The sequence below is a fragment of the Callithrix jacchus genome, chromosome 8 (assembly GCF_049354715.1).
Source record: "Callithrix jacchus isolate 240 chromosome 8, calJac240_pri, whole genome shotgun sequence".
Classification (NCBI taxonomy): Eukaryota; Metazoa; Chordata; class Mammalia; order Primates; family Cebidae; genus Callithrix; species Callithrix jacchus.
The window spans coordinates 42232063-42254897 of NC_133509.1; the positions used below are offsets into that span (position 1 = coordinate 42232063).

Below are 22835 nucleotides of genomic sequence, written 5' to 3' on the forward strand. Positions count from 1 at the left end.
ACTATACATTTCATTTCAAATATATGGCTAAACCATGTAACTCCTCTTCTTATTGAACCAAATAGTGAAGACAGAAATACCAAGTTTGGTGCCTTCTCCCTTTAGAACTCTTGCAAGGTCTATTTGCTAAACTCCTTAGACACAATTGAAGAAGAAAACTTAAATAAATCAGTGAAATAAAGTGAATGTTTAGCTTCTAACAATGTAATCTTCTTCTTTCATTTTTTATGTTTAAGTATTTTTTTCATTTCTTTCCTTCTCTTTACCCTTTCCTCTGATTTCCTATTTATTATGGTTTTTTTCTCCTCTCTATACATAGATTGTTTTGCTTATTATCTTCCATTTTCAGTTCAAAGATTTAGGTAGGGCCAATTAACATTGGTATAGAGATTGATGAAATGTCAGGAGGAAACAAGACTTGCATTCAAGTCTGAGTGCAACCTGTATCCTCCCAGAAAATATAAGCTTAATTAATAGAGAATTACGATAGAGTTTCTGATTACTCTGGGGTCTCTAGGCAACAGAATTTCAAAACAATAAGCTGAGTTCTTAGAATATTATTGTATAAACCTAATAGTATCTAAATGTTTTCCTTAACTTGAGGCTTTTATAAAAGATGAAAAAGGATTTGATTGAAAATTACAGAATTCACCCTTTGATATGAGGAGTATATACAACACTTGATACAGACATGTTCAGGAGCCTTTAAAAGTTATACAGTGTTTACTAATCCAAATTTCTAGTTTCTTCCTTTCAGTGTAACTGTTTATAAAACCTTCACTGGTATTGCTAAGGGATATTTTCCAGGGTAGACCTTATTCTTTTTTAAAGAGTTTCTTTTTATTTTATTCCCCAGCATCTGTGCTGAGATATGTACTTCCTGCTATAAAAATTAAATAGCAAATATTTGCTTGTGCACTTGCTCAAAATAATTTTTAATGCTATATGTTTACTAGTTGGCTTCTAACAACAGCATTGCTTGCCTCTACCATTATACTATCTGCAAAGTGCTGGCTGCTTACAGGCATGGCTGCATGCTACTGCAGCTCCCCGGCTGCTTTATCCTGATCACTGTGTAATTGAGGCAGCTGTTTTTTCTTCACAGGATCAGCCTCTTTTCCCTCTGGAAATAAAAAGAGTGTTTAAAACTTTTATTCAGTAGAAAAATCCACTCTCTGTATGGAATCCAAATGGAAACATTGCCTAACACCACCATGGTGATCTTGGGACTATGTTGTTGACAATGTTCCAAAAACAATCACTGAAGCAATCATTAAGCATAGATAATTGCAGGCACAATATCCTATGGGCCATGTCAGCAATGCCCTATTTAGGAAAAAAGAAAAAATGTCAAAACAGAATAGCAAACCACTAAATTTCTTCTCCTATTAAGAGATTTTCCAACACACTTCTCTGCATATAAATCTGGAGCATATTTTGACATAATGTCTTTGATTCCTCTTGAGAATATTTTTAAAAAGAAAAAAGAATCTCACAAACCATGAAGAAAAACTAACCTTTAGAAATGGACTACAGAGTCTGTTTTTTTAAAAAGCACCTCAGGCAATTGTGTGTGTGTGTGTGTGTGTGTGTGTGTGTGTGTGTGTGTACTTCATTGAAACTCATGTGGATATAATTTTGGGAATTGCTATACTAAAACAAATATAATTCTCAACCCATGTTATAGATGGACTAGAACTAGAAGTTAAATTATTTACACTACAATTCCCATACAGTATTACCTGCCCCTTTAAAACAATATAACAACAAAATGATTTTCAGAGTATCATGTACTAATTTTCATTCATTGGTGACTGATTACTGTAGCTTACATTATGTTAATAGCTTGTTTTGTGAATATAATTCAGTGTATATCAATTGCAAATAATTACTTAGCTTATATTCATTTTATAACAAAAAAACATTGCTGCAGCCCCTGAAAAGTACTGTTCTTTAGTCTGCAGTCTAATTTGTAGAAGTATATGAAAAAAATCCAAAATTTAATTTCTTTTCAGAAAGTTATAAGGTATGGATTTTGAAACTGTAAAGAACTTGTATTGAGCAGCAAAACCAGGATGGTTCAGAGAAGGTGGTGAGAGAGTGGTGCCTTTGTACTGTCTTCTGATCCTGCAAGCCCTGCTCTCTAGCTATTTCCTGCCCGGTCACTTCTGAGCCAGATCCCTACAACCCAGGTACACTTCTGATCTAAATACCTGGAAAATTAGAATTTTGTGTTATTATAGTATGGTAAATCAGAACCACGTAGTGGGAGGACTCAAGATGGCGCTGTGAGAACAACCCAGGATTGGAGCTCTCGTTGAATCCGCGGAGAGGTGAGTCAGAGCTGCATTTCCAGACTGATCGTTGTTGCCCACGGAACAGGGAAACTCCCAAGTATAAAGGAGACGTGGGACGCCAGGGAGTACGTCTGCCTGGCGAAGCCGGCAGCTGGGGTGGCGGCGGCCGGCCACCCCAGAGCTCCACACAGGGCGCGCTTGTCCAGGTGCCCTGCTGAACCGGCAACCTGAGACTTGAGAGGGCTGGACTTGAGACTGAACAAGACTTGGACGGGGGGCCAGCCCAGGGGATTGCAGGGACAGAGCGTTCGGGGTAGCCCAGTGGGACGAACAAAACCGCGATTTCAAACAATCCCCGGGCAAGCGGTCCGAGATGCTTTGTGGGGGAGGGGCGTCCACCATTACTGAGGCAACCCGCCCCAACTGAGATACACGCCCACTGCCGACGCAGCCAGCCATTGCCAAGGCAACCCGTCCCTACTGAGATACTCGCCCACTGCTGACACAGCCTGCCGTTGCCAAGGCAACCCGCTACAACGAAGAGACTCCGCGGCAGGGTGTGGTGGAGACCACAGCAGAACAGCAGAGCCTGCAGCATCAGGGAGAACCACACAACAGCAGGGCAGAGCCTCGGCAGGCAAACAGTGGCTAGTCTGCCTCCTAGCTGGGCAGAATACCTCAGCGGACATCCAAAAATAAAGCCCAAACCCACCAACACAGAGCATTTGAGAAAAAAGGGTTTTTTTGTAATGAGCTCTGTTGCAGCAGAATCAAACATAGCAGCCTAACAGCCCTGAATGAACAACAGAGCTCACAGCTCAGCAATTGAGCTCCTATAAAGAACAGACTATCTCCTCAAGCAGCTCCCTGACCCCTCTAAATCCGAAAGACTGACATTTGGCAGGCATCATCCTGGGACAAAGATAGCAGAAAAAGAAACTGGTAGCATCCCTCACTGTGCCACAGCTGCTAGACGTGCACCCCAGACAAGCAGGGCCTGGAGTGGACCTCAGCAGTCGTACAGCAAAGGGGCTAGACTGGTAGAAGGAAAACCAAGTAACAGAAATACTTCATCATCAACAATCTGGGTGTCCACTCAGAGATGCAATTGAAAAGTCAGCAATTACGCAGACGACAAGCGGATAAATCCACAAAGATGGGAAGAAACCAGCGAAAAAAGGAGGAAAACACCCGAAACGAGAACACCTCGCCTCTTAGAATGGACCAAAACTTCTCACCAGCAAGGGAACAAAGCTGGACAGAGAATGACTGTGACGAAATGATGGAATTAGACTTCAGAAGGTGGATAATGAGAAACTTTTGTGAGCTAAAAGAACGTGTATTAAATCAATGCAAAGAAACTAAGGAACTTGAAAAAAGATATGGGGAAATGATAACAAGAATGGATAACTTAGAGAGGAATATGAATGAATTAAAGGAGCTGAAAAACACAATACGAGAACTTCGTGAAGCATGCACAAGTTTCAATAGCCGAATTGACCAAGCAGAAGAAAGAATATCTGAAGTCAAAGACCAACTGAATGAAATAAAACGAGAAACCAAGATTAGAGAAAAAAGCACAAAAAGGAATGAACAAAGTCTCCAAGAAATGTGGGACTGTGTGAAAAGACCTAACCTAAGGTTGATAGGTGTACCAGAAGGGGACAAAGAGAATGAATCCAAGCTGGAAAATACTCTTCAGGACATCATCCAGGAAAATTTCCCCCACCTAGCAAGACAGACCAACACTCAAGTGCAGGAAATACAGAGAACACGACAAAGATATTCCGCAAGAAGAGCAACCACAAGGAACATAATCGTCAGATTCAACAAGGTTGAAATAAATGAGAAAATACTAAAGGGAGCCAGAGAGAATGGTCGGGTCACCCACAAAGGGAAGCCCATCAGACTCACAGCAGATCTCTCAGCAGAAACACTACAAGCCAGAAGAGAGTGGGGGCCAATATTCAACATTCTTAAAGAAAAGAACTTTCAACCCAGAATTTCATATCCAGCCAAACTGAGCTTCAGAAGTGAAGGAAAAATAAAATCCTTTGCGAACAAGCAAGTACTCAGACATTTTGTCACCACCAGGCCTGCTTTACAAGAGCTCCTAAAAGAGGCACTACACATAGAAAGGAACAACCAGTACCAGCCATTCGAAAATCACACTAAATGCTAAAGAGCATCAACATAATGAAGAATCTACAACAACTAACAGGCAAAACAGCCACTTAGCATCAAAATGGCAGTATCAAATTCACACATAACACTATTAACCCTAAATGTAAATGGACTAAATGCACCAATCAAAAGACACAGACTGGCAAATTGGATAAAATTCCAAAACCCATCAGTGTGCTGTATCCAGGAAACCCATCTCACATGCAAGGATACACAAAGGCTCAAATTACAGGGATGGAGGAAGATTTACCAAGCAAATGGAGAGCAAAAAAAAAGCAGGAGTTGCAATTCTCATCTCTGATAAAATAGACTTTAAAGCAACAAAGATCAAAAGAGACAAAGAAGGCCATTACATAATGGTAAAAGTATCAATACAACAAGAAGAGCTAACGATCCTGAACATATATGGACCCAATGCAGGAGCACACCGATACATAAGGCAAGTTCTTAATAACTTACAAACAGACTTAGACTCCCACACAATAATAGTGGGAGACTTTAATATTCCACTGTCAATATTAGACAGATCAACCAGACAGAAAATCAACAAGGATATCCAGGGCTTGAACTCAGCCCTGGATCAAGCAAACCTGATACACATTTACAGAACTCTCCACCCCAAATCCACAGAATACACATTCTTCTCAGCACCACATCACACCTACTCTAAAATTTACCAAATAATTGGAAGTAAAGCACTGCTCAACAAATGCAAAACAACTGAAATCATAACAAACAGCCTCTCAGACCATAGTGCAATCAAGTTAGAACTCAGAATACAGAAACCAACCCAGAACCACACAGCTTCATGGAAACTGAACAACTGGCTCTTGAATGTTGACTGGGTAAACAATGAAATGAAGACAGAAATAAAGAAGTCTTTCGAAACCAATGAGAACAAAGACACAACATGCCAGAACCTCTGGGACACATTTAAAGCAGTCTCTAGAGGAAAGTATATAGCAATAAGTGCTCATATGAGGAGAATGGAGAGATCCAAAATTGACACACTATCGTCAAAATTGAAACAGCTAGAGGAGCAAGATCAAAATAACTCAAAACCCAGCAGAAGACAAGAAATAACTAAGATCAGAGCTGAACTGAAGGAGATTGAGACACGAAAAACCCTTCAAAAAATCAATAAATCCAAGAGCTGGTTTTTTGAAAAGATCAACAAAATAGACAGACCACTAGCCAGACTGATTAAAAATAAAAGAGAGAACAACCAAATAGATGGATTAAAAAATGATAAAGGGGAAATCACCACAGATTCCACAGAAATTCAAACCATCATCAGAGAATATTACAAACAACTCTATGCACATAAACTAGTAAACCTGGAAGAAATGGATAAATTCCTGGACTCCTGTGTCCTCCCAAGCCTAAACCAGGAGGAAGCTGAAACTATGAATAGACTAATAACAAGGTCAGAAGTCGAGGCAGCAATTAAGAGCCTACCACACAAAAAAAGCCCAGGTCCAGACGTGTTCACAGCCGAATTCTACCAGACACACAAAGAGGAGCTGGTACCATTCCTTCTAAAACTATTTCAAACAATCCAGAAAGAGGGAATCCTTCCCAAATCATTTTATGAGACCAACATCATCCTGATACCAAAACCCGGCAGAGACCCAACAAGAAAAGAAAACTTCAGGCCAATATCCATGATGAACATAGATGCAAAAATCTTCAATAAGATATTGGCAAGTCGATTGCAACAGCAAATCAAAAAACTTATTCATCATGATCAAGTAGGATTCATCCTGGGGATGCAAGGCTGGTTCAACATACACAAGTCTATCAACGTAATTCACCACATAAACAGAACCAAAACCAAAAACCACATGATTATCTCAGTCGATGCAGAGAAGACATTTGACAAAATTCAACAGCCCTTTATGCTAAAAACCCTCAATAAACTCGGTATTGATGGAACATGTATCAAAGTAATAAAAGCTACTTATGACAAACCAACAGCCAATATCATACTGAATGGGCAAAAACTGGAAGCATTCCCTTTGAAATCTGGCACTAGACAAGGATGCCCTCTGTCACCACTCCTATTCAATATAGTACTGGAAGTTCTAGCCAGAGCAATCGGGTAAGAAAAAGAAATAAAGGGTATTCAAATAGGAAAGGTGGAAGCCAAATTGTCTTTATTTGCAGACGATATGATAGTATACCTAGAAGACCCCATCGCCTCAGCCCAAAAACTCCTGAAACTGATAAGCAACTTCAGCAAAGTCTCAGGATATAAAATCAATGTGCAAAAATCACAAGCATTTGTCTACACCAATAACAGACTTAAAGCCAAATCAAGAACAAACTGCCACTCACAATTGCTAAAAAAGAATAAAATACCTTGGAATACAACTCACAAGGAACGTAAGGGACCTCTTCAAGGAGAACTACAAACCATTCCTCAACAAAATCAGAGAGGACACAAACAGATGGAGAAACATTCCATGTTCATGGTTAGGAAGAATTAATATCGTGAAAATGGCTATACTGCCCAAAGTAATTTACAGAATCAACGCTATCCCCATCAAGCTACCATTGACTTTCTTCACAGAACTGGAAAAAACCACTATGAACTTCATATGGAACCAAAAGAGAGCCCACATAGCCAAGTCAATTCTAAGCAAAAAGAACACAGCGGGGGGCATCACACTACCGGATTTCAAACTACACTACAAGGCTATAGTAATCAAAACAGCATGGTACTGGTACCAAAACAGAGATACAGACGAATAGAACAAAACAGAGGCACCGGAGGCAACACAACATATCTACAACTATAAAATCTTTGATAAACCTGACAAAAACAAGCAATGGGGAAAGGATTCCCTGTTTAACCAATGGTGTTGGGAAAACTGGCTAGCCATGCGCAAAAAGCAGAAACTGGACCCCTTCCTGACACCTCACACTAAAATTAACTCCAGATGGATTAAAGACTTAAACATAAGACCTGGCACCATAAAAACCCTAGTAGGAAATCTAGGCAAAACTATCCAGGACATAGGAGTAGGCAAGGACTTCATGAACAAAACACCAAAAGCATTGGCAACAAAAGCCAAAATAGACAAATGGGACCTAATGAAACTCCACAGCTTCTGCACGGCAAAAGAAACAGTCACTAGAGTGAATCGGCAACCAACAGAATGGGAAAAAATGTTTGCAGTTTACCCATCTGACAAAGGGCTGATATCCAGAATTTACAAAGAACTCAAACAGATTTACAGGAAAAAAACAAACAAGCCCATTCAAAAGTGGGCAAAGGATATGAACAGACACTTTACGAAAGAAGACATATATGAGGCCAACAATCATATGAAAAAATGCTCATTGTCACTGGTCATCAGAGAGATGCAAATCAAAACCACATTGAGATACCATCTCACACCAGTTAGAATGGCGATCATTAAAAAATCTGGAGACAACAGATGCTGGAGAGGATGTGGGGAAAAAGGAACACTTTTACAGCGTTGGTGGGAGTGTAAATTAGTTCAACCATTGTGGAAGACAGTGTGGCGATTCCTCAAGGCCTTAGAAATAGAAATTCCATTAGACCCAGCAATCCCATTACTGGGTATATATCCAAAAGACTATAAATCGTTCTACTATAAGGACACATGTACACGAATGTTCATTGCAGCACTGTTTACAATAGCAAAGACCTGGAATCAACCCAAATGCCCATCGATGATAGACTGGACAGTGAAAATGTATCACATATACACCATGGAATATTATGCAGCAATCAAAAACGATGAGTTCGTGTCGTTTGTATGGACATGGATGAACCTGGAGAACATCATTCTCAGCAAACTGACACAAGAACAGAAAATGAAATACCGCATGTTCTCACTCATAGGTGGGTGTTGAACAATGAGAACACATGGACACAGGGAGGGGAGCACTACACACTGTGGTCTGTTGGGGGGAATAGGGGAGGGATAGCAGGGGCTGGGGAGTTGGGGAGGGATAGCATGGGGAGAAAGCCAGATATAGGTGAAGGGGAGGAAGGCAGCAAATCACGCTGCCACATGTGTACCTATGCAACTATCTTGCATGTTCTTCACATGTACCCCAAATCCTAAAATGCAATAAAAATTTTCAAAAAACACTTAGAAGACTTTAGGGAAATCAGAGCAATTAAACAGATAAGGTGTGAGAGAAAAACAGCATGAACACTTTCTAAACATGAAAATATTTTTCAGATGAAAGTTTTGTTACTTTCATCTGAACTTTGTTATAGCTTATCCTGCAACAATTCGGAAATAAATTCAAACCTCCTCTCTTGTGTAAACAGAGGCACAAAGGGAAATGTAGTTTGGCTGAAGTTAGTAAAAGCAACCAGTGATAGCTTCATAGCACCAGATAATAAGGAGAATTGAATGTGTGAAATAAGTGCTGGCCTTTGATTCTGGCAACATGCAGATACTGCCTGATTTCTTTCTCCTCCTAACCTTCTGTGCTATCTGTGCAATTGTATTTAATACATTGAAATTAATGGAAAATTAAGAGAACAATAAGCACCAATAAAGCAAATTATATTGAACTGATTTAATAAATATGTTTAAGAATTTAGCACTACTAAGACATAAAGTTTAGCTAACTGCTAAACTTGTGAAATCATGAAAAGGTGCTACCAAGAAGGTTGAGAGGTTCTTTGGCTTGCAAGCCATGTCAAAATGAAATACAGACCCAGGCAGGTGATGCCTGTTAACCTCATTTACCAGAGCATATGAGAGAGCTCCCAGGGTTACTCATATACTGCCAGGTCTCTTTTTAAACTCACCCTTCTCTGAATCTTAAGAAAACTTAAGAAGAAAGGATACATGCCACAGCAAAGAGGGAGAGGAAGAGAGCTTCACTTCAACTGCCATCTTCTGTAATAAATCTATTTCATTATCTCGTGATCGCCTTCGGTTGCTCATGCCTGCCCCAGCAAACCTTAAATCAATGCTGTTACCGGTAAAATTTAACTTCTTTAACCCAGTCAATTCTCTTTTTTGTCCTACTTAGCAGAATAGTCATCAGTCACCCTGAGATAATGGCTCACGGAGAATACTCTGTCCCGGCACTTGATGGTCAACAGGTCCTGAATTCAGTTGACTGAGTGGACTAGTGATATTCACAATGCTGAGCAGTGGTTCATAACAGATGAGAGATTGTGAAAAAACAGCCAAGTGGACAAATAGAGTAAGACAGGATAAATGGGCAGAAGAAAATTCTAAACATAAAGTGTCTCATTTAGTCTATTCCTAATTTATCCCTACTCAGTCCATTTTCACTATTAGCCAATAGATGCAATATATAAGTCCTAAGTTCCTTTCCCATTGCTACCAAATACGTCTGGTTGGTGGGTTTGTTTTTTGTTTTTTGTTTTCGGTTTTTGGAGATGGAGTCTTGCTCTGTCACCAGCCTGGACTACAGGGGCGCGATCCGGACTCACTGCAACCACCGCCTCCTGGGTTCAAGTGATTCTTCCGCCTCAGCCTCCGGAGTAGCTGGGACCACAGGTGTGTGCCATCATGCCCGGCTAATTTTTGTATTTTTAGTAGAGATGTGGTTTCACCATGTTGGCCAGGATGGTCTTGATATCTTGACCTCGTGATTCACCCACCTCGGTCTCCCAAAGTGCTGGGATTACAGGCTTGAGCCACTGTGCCCAGCCGGGATTTCTGTTTTTTTAATGAACATTTTCAGAAGAGAATTTCTTCGGAGGAAATAGCTTCTAAGAATGCTCCTCTTCAGTCCTCATGTGATTCCAAAACTATAACACGTTAACTGTGCCTTGGTTTTACCAATCTGGAAAAATGAGGAAGTAGAACTACGTGATTTCTGAAATTCTTTCTTTTTCTAAATTTCTGTCATTATAAGGACAATCCATATGTCAGCAATCAATGAAGTAGAAAAATAGTGTATGTGTTGAAGGTGAGAAGGAAAAAAATGTTTAAGAGAAAAGAATGTCACATCACTTAGAGCTCGAAGGTGTAATATCAAGAAAAACTGTTTGTAGAAATAGAAACAGAAAAAGCCAAAATTGCTATATATTCACAAACTCAAAAGTATATTGAGTGAATTATAAAAGATAAGGCAGTCTTTTTTTTTCCTTCAGTTTTGTGGACTGAAGAACCTCATTTAACATATCTCAAAGGCATTTAGTTGATTTGAAGCACAGTGACAGTTGGATTTACTGCATACTCTCTTTAATTAGGATGGGAGACAGCTATTGATGTTCAACTTTTTGAAACCCAGAAGTTGGAATCATGAATTTCTACAACCAATAGATACCTCTAGCATAACATTCATGCAAATCTGAATAGGATAAAGAAAATGCCATAATCTGTCTCAAAACTAATCATGTAAGTTCTTGGAGTTTCTCCTAAGAGGCATTTTAAAGAACGAGGTAGTATAGTAAGAGCTGGGGACATTTGTTTCCAGTAGAGAGGACCGTGTATTCTTTTATTTCTGAAAACAAATCACAGTATTCATGCTGGCACCACAGGCTTACAAAGTGATTTAGGGCATTTCCGGGAATGTACCCTACTTCTAGATTCACTAGGGAATTTTTGCTGATCGCTCAGTCACATATTTTAAGTTGGAGTAAAGCTTATTAAATAAAATCTGGTCAAATGGAAGATTTGGAGGAAAATGATCTTTAAAAAGAAAAAAAAAGCAAGAGCTCAGATAAGATTGTGAGAAGTTGCTTGAAGCAATTCCCTGGTGGAAAGCCAGCTTGAAGAATGATAGGCAAGTGTCGTGATCATATTTGGGTTTATTACACCACTTAGGAGGATGAAGGAGAAGACAGGAAACAAGAACACAACTTGTAGATGATCACTGTAGGCTAGAGGAGAAAAATTCAGCATCTGAAAGTGAAGAGGACAAGACGGGTGGATAAAACATCTCAGAGAGATATCCCCAATCATAGTTGGTATCCAAGTAAGTATGGAAGGAAGAAAACAGAAGTCAAAGGTGACTTTCACATTTCTGCCTTAAACACTTATAGGCCATTAACCAAATCAGAGGAAATAAGAAGTTAAATAAATTAAGAATGGTAATAAGTTTTGTTTTGATATACTACAACTGATGTATGTATAGGCCATCAAAGTGGAAGTTTACTAGGTACTTGGAAATATAGACATGATTCTCAGGTATGCTGTTAAGAATGTTGATAATGGATTTGGGACCCTCAGCATATGAGTAATAGTTGAAGCCATGGCCGTGAATCCAGTTGCTCAAAGGGAGTACAGAGTGAAAAGAAGATTGGAAAAGGGAAACTGAAGGACACTAATGTTTAAGGGGTCTACAGAGGAGCGATGTTAACAGAAGACAAAGACAAATCACAGGCAGTTAGAGAAGCAGGGAAAGACCTTGGGAAACAGAGCACACGACAGTGTGAATAAGGCTAAGAGCAATAAGGTCCTTGAAATTAACAGATCATTGGTGACCATCTGGTAGCATTTCAGTGCTGTATCCAAAGTAGAAGCCACATTGCTGAGAACTAATGAACACTAGGAGATAAGAACGTGGCATCAACAAGTTTGACACTGTGGCAAGCAGTTTAAAGATCAAAAGAAGGAAGGATATTGGCTAGATGTCAATGAGAAGGTAGTTTCAAATAAGTTTGGCTTCTCTTTCATTGTCTAGTTTTTATTTGAACATAAATGTTACCAGAGCAAATTTGTAGGATACGGTAATAAAATTAATGGTAGAGGGAATGAAAAGGGAAAGGATAATTGATGGAACAAACTCCAAAAGAAGGTACCAAGAGTGCAAGTTGTACAGCATTTTACTTGGAAATAAGGCTTTTTCATGGAACAAGTGGTGAAATTTTTGTTTATTAATGCTTTAATGCGAAAATATTAAAGAGTATGAAATCCACCAGACTAACAATTAAATTTTGGCCTCTGAATAGATAGCCAGGAATTTACCTTCCTTCCTGATTTGTATTTCTTTACAGAGAATAACAGACCCCTAATACTGATGAGCTGAACACAAGGAAAGATAGCTTTGTAGCCCATAGAAAATAAAGGAAATGAGAGAGTAATAAAGACTGTGGAGAAGAAATACAATTTACACTAAAGACCTTTAATTTCTTCCACACAGAGTCTATTTTTCAAGAGTTTCTATTGAGCTGTCTAAAGAGTTTAAATGACACTTTGTAACCATTGGTTGTAACTCAAGCAAGAACTTGAGGGCCAGTTTAACAATTGCTGCTGTAAGAGAGTATATAACATGTATTTTCTTTAGATCTCTAGGGAAGTAATCTGTTCGAGAAAACAAACAAACGTGAGTATGGTAACCATTTTTCTGAACCAAACAAACATCAGGGAAAAACCTGACATGGTCTGGCAATGAGATAAATATTTCAAAACAGGATTAACTTGATAACTCTGGAATATATGGTTTCTAAGGAATGAAAGATTTCAAGGACAAAAGTATCCCATTCATAGATAATGCAAAGTATGAGTCCAGGGAGATAAAGCATTCTTGATGTAGGACTGCTTCTGTGAGGGAATCTTTTATGCTTCTGTGTGTCCCCACTTCATTCCTCAACATGTGGCAAATGCCCATCAATGCAGGATACTGGGATAGACACCCAGGATAGATGGAAGAGAGAGATTTGTAAGAGATCATTTAGAGAGAACACTGCATATACAGTACAGTAAAAACCATAGTCAGTATAGAGGCTGGATCTGGGCAAAAATTTGCAAAAAGAGGTGATAAGTGAATTATCTTTTAAAGAAAAAGGAAAAGTAAGTCTTAAGGAAAAGAACTTAAAAGACGTCTTGCCTCCGGGCATGGTGGCTCACCACCTGTAATCCTAGCACTTTGTGAGGCTGAGGTGGGTGGATCACCTGAGGTCAGGAGTTCAAGACCAGCCTGGCCAACTTGGTGAAATTTCCTCTTTACTAAAAGTACATAGAGCCGGGTGTGGTGGTTCACGCCTGTAATCCCAGCACTTTGGGAGGCCAAGGTGATCACGAGGTCAGGAGATCCAGACCATCCTGGTCAACATGGTGAAACCCCGTCTCTACTAAAAATAAAAAAAATTAGCTGGGCACAGTGGCACGTACCTGTAATCCCAGCTACTTGGGAGGCTGAGGCAGGAGAATTGACTGAACCCAGGAGGCGGATGTTGCGGTGAGCCTATATCACGCCATTGCACTCCAGCCTGGATAACAAGAGCGAAACTTGTTATGTCTCAAGAAAAACAAAAATAAAAATAAAAAAATAAAAATACATAAAAGTAAGCTGGGAGTGGTGGCAAGTGCTTGTAATCCAGCTACTCAGGAGGCCGAGGCAGGAGAATTGCTTGAACTCAGGAGGCAGAGGTTGCAGTGAGCCGAGATTGCACAACTGTACTCCAGCCTGGCAGCAGAGCAAGACTCCACCTCAAAAAAAAAAAAAAAAAAAAAAAAATGTCTTGCCTACTACCTGTCTCTCCCAGACAAGTAATTTCTATTACCACAGCCAATGAGATAAAATATCTCAATGGTGTAAAAACTCAGTTAATACCTATATGGAATTCTAGTTTTTTCTGCTTATCTGAACCATACTTTGGCAGCCTAGATTTTGGAATTTCCAAGCCCTTCATAGAGGGGTGTTTAAGTCTGTCTTAAAAGCTTTATTTTCAATTCAGAATTTGACACAATATCTTTACATTTTCATTGCGTATATTCCTCTTGACATAGAAACTTTATTATTTAGCCAACCAGCCAATTAATCTGTTCAGATACACATGCTAATTGAGCTTCTACTTTAGAATAAATTAAACTGTGACTTAGGCATGTTTGAAATTTCTCTTCTTTCTCTCTTAATTTTTGCTTTTAAGGATAACTCTAACAATACAAAAAGATTCAAGAGAATTTTGATGTTATACTGCTTATATAACTAGGCTAAGGTTTAAACCTGTGGGAAAAAATTACATTGCCTTTTATCTTTACAAAGTACCCAATAATTTTTAAAATATGCTATTGATAATTTAGGCAATGAGTTTTTCAACTCCCAATCTGTTATTCTTGAAGTTTTACAAGGTTTGTAGGAGTAAGAAATATGTCCTCAATTTGGACACAAAAAGTAATGTGGAAGAACTCAAGAACTGGTACTTCTGCTACTGAAGGAGATTGCTTTATTATTAGATGAGAATGATATTTATGTCTGTTATGCAAATTGTTATAAAAGATCTGCAATTTTCAAGAGCCGTGTACATCAGCCTCAAAATTGCTTTGCCTGTTTTAATGGTACAATTTAGATCAGATGAACATTGAATATTTAACTGAAACTAAAACGTTTCCTTTTGGGGTATGGACTGGTTACACAACAGAGACATTCTATCTGCACCTACTTAAAAACATCCCTGTGTTTCCAGAAATTAACAAACTATCATCCGAGTTCAAATCTCTGTAGTCTGGCAGTTTTAGGTTGTCAAGTAATAATTATTTGATAAGAAATATCTACTCACCATACCTAAGGTAGACTAAAATAATTTTATGGGAAAATAGCATAATTTCATACAAGTGACCTATGTAGCCATTTCTGTATGACTTTGAAGGTGTTATCTGGTGATAATCCTACCTCAATGTGAACAAATTACCTCAATGTATATATTAAACTAACATGAAAACCAAAACACATTTTAAATAAGAAGCAACCCTCATTTCCTGAAGAAAACGCTACTTTCAGGGTGATTTCCTTCGAGGTGGTAGAGGCATGGGTGGGGAACTACCACCTATGTGAGCAAAAAGTGGAGAGCCTGAAGAAAACCAGATGGGAGAACTTACGTCTCATTCCCTCTTCCCCAACATTTTATCAAATAGAATCAAGGAAAAATTGTTATGAGCACAGTAACAAGAAAATATAATTTAAAAATATGTAGGCTGCATTGTTCCTGAGGACTGGAGTGAAAACCACGAATGTTTTCTCGGTTAAGGATTAGGGAGTTACAGTTTGTTAGGCAAATTGTGATTAAATTCATTATCCATCTTAAGTCTTTTAAAATAAGTATGTACTATCTAATTGTCTTTCTGAATTACCCTGCCGCTGGTTGTAGTTGAATAGAATGCTTAGAAAGTATGAGGCTCACGGATATGTTAATTTTCTCATTCCTATGGAAATTTCTGTGTGTCTGGACAAGAGCTGTCAGCATAAGTGATTACTGAGACAGAAAAAAAAGATAAGATACAACAAGTCCAGAAAAATCGCCTTGCCTCTGATAGAGGGCAGAAACTAACCAGTCCTAAAAATTACCTGGATTTCAGTTAAAACTGATATAAAGGATTAGTTTGATATAATTAATAAAGTCTGAAGTGCCAAATGCAATATTTGATTTTCATTCCAATATTTTTAGTCATGTCAGTACAACTTAGAGCTACCCAGCTGCAGAAATACGTAAATAATTCTTCCTAATAGTTCCTTAGTATTAGAAGGCACTCTTAGAGAATTATAGGACTTATGTCCAGTGCACACTCAAAGGGACACTTCTTGGTTCTGGATCAGCTCCCAGGAGTTTAAACTGATATTAGGTCCTATATTTGGTTGGCATTCTTAGATTCTCTTACTTATACTAAGACATGCTTTAATTTGTTTTACTCCCAAAACTTGGCTTTATCCCATCCTCTTCTGTTCAGTAGTACATCAGCTTGGGCAAGAACTAATGACGGTAATGGTAGGAAACTAAATTTCCAAAAGCTGAAAGAAGGCAAGAGTCACATTTCAATTTCAGAGAATATTTCAGATTGCTATTTACATGAATTTCTCTCTGCAAGATACAATACATCTATTATCCTGCTCTGAGCTGTAAATTAGCAACCAGTAAGAAAAGTCAGGCCTATTATCCCCAGAAAAACATGAGAGTACTAGGATACTTTGTCTATCCTATTACTCTTAATTCCAAAGTTGGGAAAATAAGAAAACATCTTTAAATAATGCACAACACAATATTCAAAGTTAATTTTTAACCATTTTTATTCTTAATGTACCTTTCTATTTACAGGGATATCAAAGATTAAAATATATTTTTAACACATATATTCAGCTAAAGTATAACATGTTAGGTTTTCTAAATTATGAAATTATCATGTTCTAGAGGATATTTTTGTTATGCCTTGCATCTCATTGCTATAACCAACAAAGGCTTTGCTATGTAGCTCTTATTTGTATGCATGCCTTGAATTTCAATTTTTTGTATATGAAAATTTCTCAGTTTCTTTTATGTTTCCTAAACATTTAGATTTTATTTCAAAAACTAAAAAAAAAAAAAGGAGAGAAAAAAGCTTATGTGTTGTTTGAAGTTACCACATAACAATCAAAATGCTTGTAAGAGAAACAGAGGCATGCTTTCTCAAAACTCCAAAGTAATATTGTTTATGGTCTCTCTGCAGCTAGATTCTGAAGCTAGTACTATTCTAAAAGAACTTCAAGTTAAGCTCAGTGGGGTCCTGGATGAGCTCAGTGTCACTTACGGTGAAAGGTAAGTGAAGTGGCTCAGTTGTCATTATCTAAATTAGATAATTAAGTATCAACTTATAATATTCTTGCCTTCAATGCTGTTTCCTCTGACCGCCTAACGTTATTTAACCTCAAAACCGAATCTAAATGTCCTTTTCTCTGAAAAGTCTTTAATGACCCCACAACTTACAGTGCTGTCTCACTATGCACTCACTAGAACTGTGCATCTGTCAGCTGGATAACACCTACAGCACTATCCTCTAAGTTTTGTTTTACCTGTCTCTTTTCCACACTCAGGACCAAAACCATATCTCATACCTATATGCAATTCTATTGTTTAGAGCTTGGTAACTGGCTACCGAAAGTCTAGAGAAAGGGAGGGAAGAAAAGAGAAAAAGTTCACATACATAAGAGGCTTGAGTTGTATTCATACCATACAATCAATGTGTTTGCACTGAGTATAACTGGATAAACAACCATTTACCAAATTGTCAAGATTCTTGGTTTTAGGGGTTAGTCATCTAAATACAACTATCCTATGGGAAGGAATTTGGAAACTACTGATATATCTATATTTTTAAAATATTTTTAAAAACTGTCTTTATCTGTGAGATCATTCTAAAGAAAGAGAAGTGCGCTCTAGTTAAATTTCACTTCAGCCATGTAGGAAAAGCTATCATCTCATCCAAATGTTAAAATAGATAGGAGAGAAATATAGTTTCGAAGAGGTTTATTGATTTAATATAAAATTTGCTTTCAAAGTTGCTTTAAATATTCAATATAAAATTTGCTTGAAATATTTAAATATTGGTTCAGTAACTGATATGTTATTTTAAACTATGTGTTCAGTTCTCAGACTATCAAGATTGCTGTTAGGGTAGGGACTACCTCTGGCCACCAATAGGGTAGGTGATAGGCCATCATCTATTGTTGTGTTTTAGAAAATCCACTATTAATAAACATTTATTAATTGGTTATGCCATTTTAAAATAAAGACAAAAGACTCTAAAAGCATCATATTTTTCTTCTTGGATATAGGAATAAAGCAGAGTGAAGAAAACTCTCTCACTTAGCTGACGCTTCATTATCAGTGGTACGTTCGTAACTTCCTTAAGCAAGGTGGCGTTGTCTTCATGGAACTCACCTTCAGGGCTCAGCAGCTAAGCCAGAGAAGCTTCACTGTGTTGAGCCGAGGGTGGTCACTCTGCTGCAGCGGAGTTGTTAGCTGACTCGGATGGTCCTGCCTACTTCATCTGGATGTTAGCAATTTCAGGGCTCTGTTTACCTGAAGTTGGAGAGGCAGAGACTATTCCAGAGATGTGGGGTTCCTTGGCTCTGACTTGGAGTGACACTGAGAGATGAAGAGGCCTTTGCCCAGCCATTTCAGGCATGCTTCTCTTTGTTCCATTTGCAAATTAGCATGTGGTTAGCAGAAAGATTGTTGCCTTCAGCCATGGAGGCAATATTAGAGATTATTTAGCAAAGTTGGAGGGAGAAAAAAAGAGGTCAGGAATAGCTAGAGTTGTTCAGAACTTTATGGAAAATCAGATGACTAAATAGAATAGAAACTAGAATATAAATAGAAAAAGTGTATTTAAATGGCTTTCTGTAAAATAAATCATTCTGATGGGTAAGTGCTTTTTGATTTGTTTTGTTTGGGGAGATGGAATATTCAGGTTATAAAGGCTAGAATATGAATTCTGATTTGAAAGTTATCTGGTTAAACTACAGTTATGAAAGAAGGTTTTGGGTCCTTAGGAGGAGAGGACACTTGAGAGCTTTATTTGTGTGAAGTCAGCTATTTTAGTCTAAGTATTAAAACCTGTGGCTACCCAGAATCTATTTATTCTTGATTTTTTAAATATAGGACAGAATTTAGCACTTTGTTCAATTAGGGTTTATTAGGACCATTGGAATAAATGGGCCACATGTCATGCTTTCCTCATAAAAAGTATAATTATTATATCCTTGTTGCCGTGGCTTTATTCCTCACACTACCAATCGGGTCTGTATTATACTCTCAAGGTGGGTTAAAATTCTGCAGTAATCAATGTGATCATGCTGTTAAGTCAAACTGTGTAATTTTAGTCTGAACCTACTCTTCTTGAGGTCTAACTTGGCACTGTAGAGCTTTAGAATTAAATGCATAATTAATAGTAAAAATCCACTTGATTTTATGTTGTTAAAACTCATAATTAAATAATTCTATTATATGCAGCTGTTAGGATGTCTTTGCTGTAAAGACTGAGCTGAGCCAAACCACACATTGATGGATGACTGACATGCTCACAGGGCACCTACCTGGGAACTGAGACTAAGTGAGAAAACCGTAGTGATAACTAAAACACATTCTTAAAATTTTCAAAGGGTGTGCCACTAGCATTTCTGCTTACACATGTTTTGCAGTTTGGTTTTTTGGCTTGCTTCTTTTTTTTTTTTTTTTTTTTTTCTTAACTGACACCTTTTGTACCAGAGGCTGGATAGATGAAGTTAACAAAAAAAATTCAGGAATATTTCATAGGCATTACTCTGTGAGTGTGTGGCTCCTTGGGTGCTCACAAAATCTGTCATTATTTACTGGCATCACTTTTATTCAAGCCAGTTAATATAGACTTTTTTTAAACCAAAAAAAGAAAAAAGAAAAAAAAGACTTTTTAGGTGAATTTACCAAAAATTGATGGGGACAAAAAGGTAAAGTTCGAGTGTTGGTTACGCCTGGATTAATGCAGAAGTAGAATGCTATTGTCCGTTGTACGTTGAGAACCCTTCTTCTATGTGCCTGAAAAAGAAAGTAGCCATTTCAAAGATGATTTTCACTACAGTCTGTGGAATCATTTATGATCCAGTGGCAAATCAACTAGTTTAAATTATTTTCAACATGATTTGTCTTCCTTTTCTATTGTCCCAAGTATCTACTACCTTTATTTTGATTCAATACACATTCCACCACAAACAACATCCCCTTCCCCATTTTCCCCACCATCTCTTGCAACCTCCACCTGACAAAAGTTCAAAGGCAGCTGCAGTCAGATAAAAGCAAAATAAATAATCAAGGATTTAGACTCTCTTGGATGACAGCTTGGAAGAGAATCTTCCTTTAAAGCAGATAAATATGCAGAGCCAAGAAATGAGCCAAATTCAAAGGGGCCAGCTAAGATGCAAGCATCCAGGAACCAAATGTAAATGCCAAGTCCAGAGGGGCAAGAATGGTGTAGTCAACAGTAAAGAAAACCAAGAATTCAGGAGCCAAAAATGGAGAAAGATAAAACATGATGGTGGAAGTGGAATCGGGCCTTGAATATGTACACAAAATTAAGGACCAGTGTAGGTCTAAGCCTGCTCTTAGAGGCTCAGAAGCCAGAAAAACACCCAAGTTAGGATAATTTAACATTTATTAAAATTTTTCCATATTAGGTGTGGAAATATCTATACGGAAAACAAAATATGAAAACCAAAAACTAGAAAGATGAAATACTTAAAAAGAAGTCAACTAAAATATTTCTATAATGTAAATGCTAAAATAAAACTTTTCATATGTGCTATGAGAATAAACACTGTGCCTGTTCTGTTCATTGATACATCTCAGTACCTAGAAGAGTGATTGGCACATAATAGTTATTTAGTAAATATGTGTAGAATGCATGCATGAATAAATCAACAAGTATATTTTATTTAATAAAAGTAATATATAGTGAAAATCCCTAAACTTCTTTATAAAATCTGAGGAATTTATGCATTTGGATACTTCTCAAATAACTAACTGTATAATCATTGTGTGCAGAGGAGGAGAGGAATGGGATTGACTTCTCTGCAATACTGAAATGAATTCCCTCCATCTTATTACCATTCCAGTGATTGGACCGTTTTCCAAGCTTTCATTGATCTTCATTCTCCTAAGCAGTTTTTCATTGCCTGCCCACGTGTTAAAAATACAATAGTCCTATTGTTGGAAACGTGAAAGTAGCAGACAATATATAGGAATGGTGATGCTAAGAGTCTCCAAGATTTAAGTATCTTAATACTAGCCACTGCTTAGTTAGGTAAGAACCATCAAAACTGGTGTAGGGAATATGCAGAATGAAAAAAGCAATACAACGTATTACTCTTCAGGACATTTAAATCCTTAGAGTAGGTAAGGCAATAGAGGTAGATGGAAGGAGATGGTCCATTGATGCATTTAACCCATATTTCCTTTTTAATTGCTTTATGGAGATATCATTAACATGCAAAAACTATGCATATTTAAGGTATACAACTTGGTGTTTTGATATACATATCCATTATAAAATGATTGCCACATTCCAGATAATGTATCTGTCACCTCCATGGAGTTGTAATTTGTGCGTTTATGGGTGTGCATGTGTGTGCTGAGAAAATTAATTTAAGATCTGTCCTCTTAGCAAATCTCAAGTATATAATACAGCAGTTTTAACTATTGTTCCAATATCTCTTGCACATCTTTGTGTCAGGCATGGCATCTTGTACCATGGTATGGGCATCCAGCACTGAACAAAACAAAATTCCTGCTCTCATGGGGCTTACATTCTAGAGGGTGGGGGAGAACAGGCAATAAGCAAATAAACTAAAATTATGCAGTGCTTCATTAAATGAAGAATGCAATTGAGAATAAAAGAACAATAAGAGAACAGAGATTGATAGGAATGCCATTTCAGCTTCAGTGAACACGGAAGATTTCTCTGAAGTGATATTTGGTATATACCTGAAATAAATGAAGGACCAAGAGAGCTATCAAAATTTCCTTCCCTGGCAGAGGGAACATAACAGTGGCCATGAAATAAGAGTGTCCTTGGAGGATTCTAAGAACACCAGGAAGGCTATTGTGGTTGGACTGCAATGAAACAGAAGGGTGGCCAGAAATGAGATCAGTGAGATTGCCAGCACCAGATTATGCTGGGCTTTCAGTCTGTCAAATACATCTAGATTTTTTTTCTAAGTGGAGTTGAAAGCTTTTAAAGATTTTTAGCAAGGGAGGAACACGATCTGGTTTTTATTTTAAAAGGCTGTTTCCAGGGGGTTGAACAGACACAATTTAGGAAATTATTGCACAGTTTCAAGTGAGAGGATGGTGAAGGAATCTACTGTGGCATTTTTGGAAGTAATAATAAATCCTCAAATTTAGGATACATTCTGCTATTAGGTTGCATGTTGAGTATCAGAAACTCATCAGACTTTTCAGTAGAAAGATTGCATGGTCAGTTAAATAACATCGTCTGGAGTTTGGGTTAGAAGTCAGGTCAGCAGATGTGAATTTGGGAACCATCACTGTATATGTGATGGAAACCATTGGACTAGATGCGATTGCCAAGAAAGTGATTGTTGATGGAGAAGTGAAGTGGTTTAAGGATCAAGCCCAGAGAATCACAGTGTAGGATTTCCAGATAAAATATATAATACCCTCAGTTAAATTTGAATTTTAGACAAATAAGGAATAATTTTCAGTGTAAGTTTTTCCAAATATTACACAGCCATATTTGTGCTAAAACTATTCACCATCTAAAGTTAAAATTTAACTAGATATTCAGTGCTTTCATTTGATAAATATGGCAACCTTTCTCCAAAGGTTAGTGGTCAGGCAGCTGAGAAGGAGCAGCCAGTGAGGTCAGAGGAAAGTCAAGAAGGTGTGGAGTCACAGACGCTAATGAAGAAGGTGTATCCAGATGCCAAGAGTGTTTCTTTTCTTTTCTTTCTTTCTTTCTTTTTTTTTAACAATGAGCCCTATAATTTCAGATTTCTTCTGTACCACCCTTTTAAGGACTTTGAATTTTTCTTTGTCTTTGAAGACATTGTGAGATCTGTAATTTTTTTTTTATTGTAGAAAATGTGAATTTTTTTGTCCTCTAATTTGTTGCCCTGTGTACTCCCTTGGTTGTA

General features: G+C 37.8%; 1 protein-coding gene across 1 annotated transcript in view; it reads left to right on the top strand.

The window, feature by feature from the left end:
- The window catches only part of UNC13C (unc-13 homolog C), a 640690-nt gene that overhangs the window by 504452 nt on the left and 113403 nt on the right, over nt 1-22835 (top strand). Inside the window, exon 24 of the mRNA XM_054239666.2 lies at nt 16877-16965. Within this exon, the coding sequence (XP_054095641.2) occupies nt 16877-16965 (89 nt within the window). The remainder of the gene's footprint in view (nt 1-16876; nt 16966-22835) is intronic.